Here is a 7,717-nt window from a genome sequence, read left to right on the forward strand (position 1 = left end):
AGGGGAACCGCCACATTCAGAGGCACTGAATCCCAGAGCCAGGAGGCAACATCAGGGGAAGGCCTCAGCCTCTCTGCCCTGTTGTCGGCCCTCTAGAGGAACTGGCTTGTCACTGTGTGAGGCAGGATGCGGGACTAGATGCACCACTGGTCTGATCCAGCAGGGCTGTTCTTCGGTTACCAGGAAGGGCTCGGCCTCTCTGTCCTGTTGTTGGCCCTCCAGAGGAACTGGTTGGCCACTGTGTGAGACGGGATGCTGGACTAGATGGACCACTGGCCTGATCCAGCATGGCTCTTCTGATGTTCTTATGAAGGCCTCAGCCTCTCTGTCCTGTTGTTGGCCCTCCAGAGGAACTGGTTGGCCACTGTGTGAGACGGGATGCTGGACTAGATGGACCACTGGCCTGATCCAGCATGGCTCTTCTGATGTTCTTATGAAGGCCTCAGCCTCTCTGTCCTGTTGTTGGCCCTCCAGAGGAACTGGCTGGCCACCGTGTGAGACAGGATCCTAGACTGTTTGGACCACTGGTCTGATCCGGCATGGCTCTTCTGATGTTGTTATGAAGGCCTCGGTCTCTCTGTCCTGTTGTTGGCCCTCCAGAGGAACTGGCTGGCCACCGTGTGAGACAGGATCCTAGACTGTTTGGACCACTGGTCTGATCCGGCATGGCTCTTCTGATGTTGTTATGAAGGCCTCGGTCTCTCTGTCCTGTTGTTGGCCCTCCAGAGGAACTGGCTGGCCACCGTGTGAGACAGGATCCTAGACTGTTTGGACCACTGGTCTGATCCAGCATGGCTCTTCTGATGTTCTTACAAAGGCATTGGCCTCTCTGTCCTGTTGTTGGCCCTCCAGAGGAACTGGTTGGCCACTGTGTGAGGCGGGATGCTGGACTAGATGGACCCCTGGCCTGATCCAGCAGGGCTCTTCTTGTGTTTTTATGTTGGACTTCATGGGGTCGCCATGAGCTGACTGAGACTCAACGGCACTTTTAAAACATGAGTAATTTAAGAGTGATTTACAGCATACTTGGGGGAAACTGCCAAAATGTGAGCGCTTCAGGGCACGATTATCTGCCTAACTAGATAAAACAAGACACAATCTGCTTTCTCTAAACCCGGCGTTGATTCAGCTCCGGAACTCAGCGGAGAGTTTTTAAAAAGGAACTTAAGCATTTATGAACGGCCACACAGATACTGACTGCCAAGGAGTAGCATGAATCTACTGTTTCCAAAGAGATCTGGAAGTGGGACAAAAGGGCACAGTGACGGGAATGGGGTTGAGTAAGAAATGGGAAACAACAGAGATGTTTTGGGACAAATATAAAATTGCTATGCTTAAACTCGGGGGCGGGAAGGAGCCAGCGTGCCGTTCTGTACCTGGAAGGCCACCTTTGAACGAACTTTGTTTGTGACCTGATGGATGATCTGTGCATTCAGGCTACCGCTGTTATCCATGTCACCCACGAGCACTGGGAAGGCCTGGAAGAAGAAGAGATGGGATTTATACCCTGACCTTCACTACCCAAAGGGGTCTCAGAGCGGCTTACAATCTCCTTTCCCTTCCCCTCCCCACAACAGACACTCTGTGAGGTAGGTGGGGCTGAGAAAGCTCTTTCCAGGACTGCCCTTGAGAGAACAGCTCCGAGAGAACTTGTGACTGACCCAAGGTCACCCAACCAGCTGCATGGAGTGGGGAATCAAACCCGGTTCTCCCAGGAGGTGGGACATGGCCAAGGTGAGTCAAGCATCAGGCTGCCGGACCTGTGCCGAAACAGCATCTCCCGCATCGAGACATACCTCTGTGGGGCTCAGCTGCTTCATCCCGACATAGGTGACCCCGAAGTGGTAATTGGAGTCACCGACCGTACTGAGTGCTACCGTGTGGTTGACCTGCAGGAGGCAACGGTGAGAGAACAGCAGGGGATCACAAACCGATGGCTAAGACGTGGCTCAATAACCTTCTGCCCGCTCGCCTAGGGTGAGTAAGGATCACCCCAGGCAACTAGACAGTGATGTCTTTTAATATTGCGAGGGCTCTTCTCCTTTCAGGCCGATGTGCCACAAATAAGAACATAAGAGACGCCAATGTTGGATCAGGCCAAAGGCCCATCCAGTCCAACACTCTGTGTCACACAGTGGCCAGAAATACCAGGTGCCATCAGGAGGTCCAGCAGTGGGGCCAGGACACTAGAAGCCCTCCCACTGTTGCCCCCCCCCCAAGCACCAAGAAGACAGAGCACCACACAGATTGGTCGGCGTGGGGAGGCTTGTGCTGTCTGCCAAAGTTAGGCTACGATCACGCACGATAAATTACCCACTTTCAGTGCACATCTGAATTGGATCTTGCCAGTTCACACAGTAAAAATCCAGTTGGTAGAGTGCATGGAATGTGGACTGAAAGCCGATTCTTTAGTGTGCGTGATCGCAGCCTTATTCACAGGAATGGCTAAGGCAGAAATCCCACGCACGGTGACGAGGGAAACGGCTGCACGGAACCAAAAGGGATTTGTTTGGAAGTCAATGCACAGAGAACCCACATCCGGGGGTTTTAACCCTTCCATCCTACAGATGAGGTAGGGGAATGTTGGCTGTTTTTGTACAATAGCTTTTACCTTACTCTACTTGTATTAATTGCACACGACCAATTATTGATAAAGGAAATACATGATAAGATCAAAAGGCTGAAATACCTCCAAGGATCCAACTTTGTATTAGAAGTAAATCCACAGAGAATTGCACTGCATGATACCAGGGCTTCTAACCAGTGTTCCCATTGGTCGGCGTGGGGAGGCTTGTGCTGTCTGCCAAAGTTAGGCTACGATCACGCACGATAAATTACCCACTTTCAGTGCACATCTGAATTGGATCTTGCCAGTTCACACAGTAAAAATCCAGTTGGTAGAGTGCATGGAATGTGGACTGAAAGCCGATTCTTTAGTGTGCGTGATCGCAGCCTTATTCACAGGAATGGCTAAGGCAGAAATCCCACGCACGGTGACGAGGGAAACGGCTGCACGGAACCAAAAGGGATTTGTTTGGAAGTCAATGCACAGAGAACTGCCCTGTATGATACCCACATCCGGGGTTTCTAAGCCTTCCATCCCACAGATGAGGTAGGGGAATGTTGGCTGTTTTTGTACAATAGCTTTTACCTTACTCTACTTGTATTAATTGCACACAACCAATTATCGATAAAGGAAATACATGATAAGATCAAAAGGCTGAAATACCTCCAAGGATCCAACTTTGTATTAGAAGTAAATCCACAGAGAATTGCACTGCATGATACCAGGGCTTCTAACCAGTGTTCCCTCTAAGCTGAGTTAGTGTGAGCTAGCTCACAGTTCTTTAGCCTCCAGCTCACAGATTTTTTTGTCTCAGCTCAGGGAGGGGGGCTCCAGAGCAAACTGATTTATGCAGTGGCCAAGTCGCTCGCTCACAACTTTAATGCCAGTAGCTCACAAAGTAGAATTTTTGCTCACGAGACTCCGCAGCTTAGAGGGGACATTGCTCACAAGACTCCGCAGCTTAGAGGGAGCATTGGCTGGGGGACAGGAGATGGTCGCAGGAGTGGGGAACGGATCTTCTCCAAGGGTTGACTGGCTAGTGGCTGTGCTAACTCACAGTTTTTTGGCCTCCGGCTCACACCTTTTTGTCTTCGCTCAGGAAGGAGGGCTCCAGAGCCAACTCATTGATGCAGGCGCCAAATCGCTCGCTCACAACTTTAATGCCAGGAGCTCACAAAGTAGGATTTTCACTGACAAGACTCCACAGCTTAGAGGGAGTGTTAGTTCCAGGAAAGGTGTCAGCAGGCAGCATGGCGCCCCCGGGCACCCCGTTGGGGGTCCCCTGATAGACACCGTGCAACCAAACAAGCGAAACACAAACAAAATGGGGGAGGGGCGCCTGGCGTCGGCTTTACCTGGAAGTGATTGCTGAGGCCTTTGTTCACAGTCAGCTTCACGCCCTCCATCTGGATGGGGAATAATTCTGGAACGGTGAGAAAGAAAGGGAGAAAGTGAGACCCAAGCACGCTTCCCCCGTTTTGCCCTGGGAAGCCGCCTTTACTTCGGAGACTTACTAGGGCAGGGGTGTCAAACGTAAGGCCCGGGGGCCGGAACAGGCCCGCCCGGGGCTCTTACCCGGCCCGCGAGCAACTGGTATGTATGGAAATGTGAGGTACTCCCCCTTTTATGGTATCCCTTGGGGGGGAAAAAAGCTAGTCTTGCACGTGATTAAATACATTTATTGGGGCTTTCGTGGGTCCCCCAGTAAATCAATTGCTTCCACTGCTAGGGATCAATTGCTCTCCTTTGTATTTTGAGTTAAAAATAATAATTATTTTTATTGTATCATTCACTGGGTTCACCTGTGTCCTTTATAAAGTTCATATCTCTGGTGCCTGGCGTTACATTTTATGGCCCACGTGGCCCGGCCCGACAAAGTGACGTTTATGTCAGACCCGGCCCTCGTCACAAATGAGTTTGACACCTCTGGACTAGGACCTGCCCCGGAGGAAAGGAGTGCAAAACAAGGAGGCAGCGAGCTTGTGTGTCTGCAGGAAACCCAGGTTCGAATCCTCGCCCTGCCACAAGGTGTACTTGGGAGTCCTCGGGCAAGTTGCTATGCTTCCTTCTGCTTGTTGTGCCTTCTAGGCGTGATTCACGCATAAAGACGACGATGATTTGCTGTTACAGGAACGAGCCCGGGGAATCCATGGGCTCATCGGCTCCCTCCCCGACTAGCGTGCCTAACCGAGCGCATCTCTGGCAAACCCATATCTTGTCCAAACCACACAAACTACAGCTTGTTCGCTGCGAACTGGAATTAAGCTACTGAGAGACCGCTGCACGTGTATCGAGCGACAGTGTCGCTGTGAACTTAAAATAAGAGAACCCCAGTGATGTGACTCCAGGTGAGGAAGAAGCAGAAAACTGACAACTTAAAACATAAAAGTGGGAAGCCATTTGAGCTGCAGCTCAGGGGCCGCGGTGGCTCAGAGGTCAAGATGCTGAGCTGCAGACTGGAAGGTCGGTAGTTCAGTGGTTCGAGACCCGAGTGTGCCGCGTGACGGAGTGAGCTCCCGTCTCTAGTTCCAGCTCCTGCCAACCTAGCAGTTCGAAAGCAAGAAACTGCAAGTAGATAAATAGGGACCACTTCGGTGGGAAGGTCACAGCGTTCTGTGCACCTTGGTGTTTAGTCATGCCGGCCACATGACCACGGAAACGTCTTCGGACAGCGCTGGCTCTTCGGCTTTGAAATGGAGATGAGCACCGCAACCCTAGAGTCCGATTCGACTGGCTTTCGAGCAAGGAAACCTTTACCTTTTTAAATAGGTACCGCTTTGGTGGGAAGGTAACAGCATTCCGTGTGCTTCGGTGTTTAGTCATGCTGGCCACGTGACCACGGAAATCTTTGGACAGTGCTGGCTCTTTGGCTTAGAAACGGAGATGAGCACCGCATCCCTAGAGTCGGATTCGACTGGCTTTCGAGCAAGGGAAACCTTTACCTTTACCTTGTCCAAACCACAGAAACGATGGCTTGTTCTCTGCGAACCAGAATTAAGCTACTAGGGGAACGCTGCATGCGAATCGAACGACAGTGTCGTTGTGAATGTTAAATAAGAGAACCCCAATGTGACTCCAAGCAAGGAAAAAAAGCACAAAACTGACAACGTAAACATAAAAAGGGGGAAATTGGGCAAGGAGCCCTTTTAGCTGCTGCTGGGGGTTTTCAGTCGCCGGGGAGAGTTTCCAGAAAGAGACGCAATTCCGACAAACCGAAAGGAGGCCTCGATTGTATAATTACAGGGCCGTTTACAAGGAAGGGATGGTTGCTTGAAAGAAAGACACAAGGTGCTCCAGAACAAATTTATTATAGCGTTTTTTCCAGGGGTGAGACCTGCGATGAAAGTCGCCTGTTTTCAGAAAACAGCTCAGTCAAAAGCATTCCGGATTCGCTTCAAGGTGCTGGTGCTTACCTTTAAAGCCCTACATGGCCAGGGACCGGCATACCTGAGGGACCGCCTTTCCCCGCACAGGTCCCAGAGAGCACTACGGTCGGGGTCGCAACATCGCCTGGCGACCCCGGGCCCGAAAGAGGCCAGGCTTGCTGCCACGAGGGCCAGGTCCTTTTCGGTGGCGGCTCCTATCTGGTGGAATGAGCTCCCGGAAGAGATCAGGGCCCTGCGGGACCTGTTACAGGTCCACAGGGCCTGCAAGACGGAGCTCTTCCGCCAGGCTTTTGAATAGGAGCCGCCGCCGCTACCACTACCATCAATGAGGGCCAGGATTGCAGCACCGCTGCCGGAGGCTGAGTGGCCAAGTTACATCAGGGGGCCACATCATCCTCCCTTGCCCCAAGGGCAGGTGCAATATGGAGAGAGGTGTTTGTCACGCGGGATCCTTGGGCGCTTGCCCATTGTATTAAAGTGTCTTAAAATATTTTATTGTGTTTTTATCGCACTGTGTGCCATGTTGTGTATTATGGTGCTGTAATGCACCTCATACTGTAAGCCGCCCTGAGCCTGCGTGCAGGGAGGGCGGGGTATAAATTAAATAAAATAAATAAATAAATAAAACTCGCAAGATTGGGCCAGAGAGACACTTCGAAACAATCTGCATCTAGCATTTGCTCCGCTGTTCTACCAAACCCACGCTGGAACGGAAATTCCCCTCTGCACTGCATGCCGCTTTCACTTGGACTGACTGCCGGATTTTATGGCAGCGTCCAGACTGCATGCCGCTTTCACTGCGTTCGATCTCTCGGTTTTATGGTACTGTCTGCATAGATTTATGGCTGTTTTGTGGCCATGGGGGGGGGGATGGCTCCGCGGTCAGTACGGCGTTGGCCCCAGGGTATCTGAATGTGGTTTTGAGCCCCATCCTTTTCTGTTCCAGTGCGGGTTTGGTAAAACAACCGAGCAAATGCTGGATGCAGACTGGGCCTTTGAGGGTTTTGCCTTTTTTCTGTGACTCGGCGGTGTGATCCTTTTCTCTCGTTGTTTCTGACCAAACCACTCTGAATTCCCACTTTTCCAGACTTCGGGCAAAAGACCCTGCCGCAGCCTTTGCGAGGGGGAGTTTTTTTACCTTTGCATTTGCGATGGCACTCTTCAAACGTGCCTGGGTTGGGAAGCTGGTCGGATTTCTCTTCTGCGGCCCGATCTTGCGGTGGGGAAACCAGCCCACTGACGGGGGGCATGGTGAAGCCGGGGGGCACCGACACCAGGCCGCTGCCCGGCCCCGGCACTGGAGGAGGGGGCACCGGGGAGCTGGTGGCCAGGACGTTACCCATGGCGAGGAACTAGGAAAAAAAGCGAGAGAAATCAAACTTTCACAGCATGACTGGTTTGTCCTGAGGCACCTCAGTTCCATGGGAAAGGACAGTATTCAGGGGTGGGCTATACCAGATTCCACATTACTAAACGTCTCACAAAGTTATCTACATAAATTACCAGGGACTGTGTGGTCTATACTCCTGTGTACAGCTTGCTGAAACTAGGAACTGTGTACAATTCTGGTCACCACACCTCAGAAAGGATATTATAGCACTGGAAAAAGTGCAGAAAAGGGCAACTAGAATGAGAAAAAGGGTTGGAATACTTTCCCTATGAGGAAAGGTTAAAGCGCTTAGGGCTCTTTAGCTTGGAGAAATGACGGCTGAGGGGTGACATAATTGAGGTTTATAAGATGATGCACGGGACAGAGCGGGTAGGG

At 51.5% G+C, this 7,717-nt stretch overlaps 1 protein-coding gene across 1 annotated transcript in view; it reads right to left on the bottom strand.

Moving 5' to 3' along the window:
* The window catches only part of LOC107115258 (mitochondrial import receptor subunit TOM40 homolog), a 17,058-nt gene extending 9,758 nt beyond the window's left edge, over positions 1–7,300 (bottom strand). The window contains exons 1-4 of the mRNA XM_015416922.1: positions 7,091–7,300; positions 3,922–3,989; positions 1,797–1,889; positions 1,377–1,478 (exon numbers count right to left, since the gene is read on the bottom strand). Coding sequence (XP_015272408.1) covers positions 1,377–1,478; positions 1,797–1,889; positions 3,922–3,989; positions 7,091–7,295 — 468 coding nt within the window. The 5' untranslated portion in view covers positions 7,296–7,300. The remainder of the gene's footprint in view (positions 1–1,376; positions 1,479–1,796; positions 1,890–3,921; positions 3,990–7,090) is intronic.
* Between the last annotated feature and the right edge of the window lie 417 nt (positions 7,301–7,717).

The sequence above is a fragment of the Gekko japonicus genome, unplaced genomic scaffold, assembly GCF_001447785.1.
Source record: "Gekko japonicus isolate JY-2015 unplaced genomic scaffold, Gekko_japonicus_V1.1 scaffold3080, whole genome shotgun sequence".
In the NCBI taxonomy this organism is placed as follows: Eukaryota; Metazoa; Chordata; class Lepidosauria; order Squamata; family Gekkonidae; genus Gekko; species Gekko japonicus.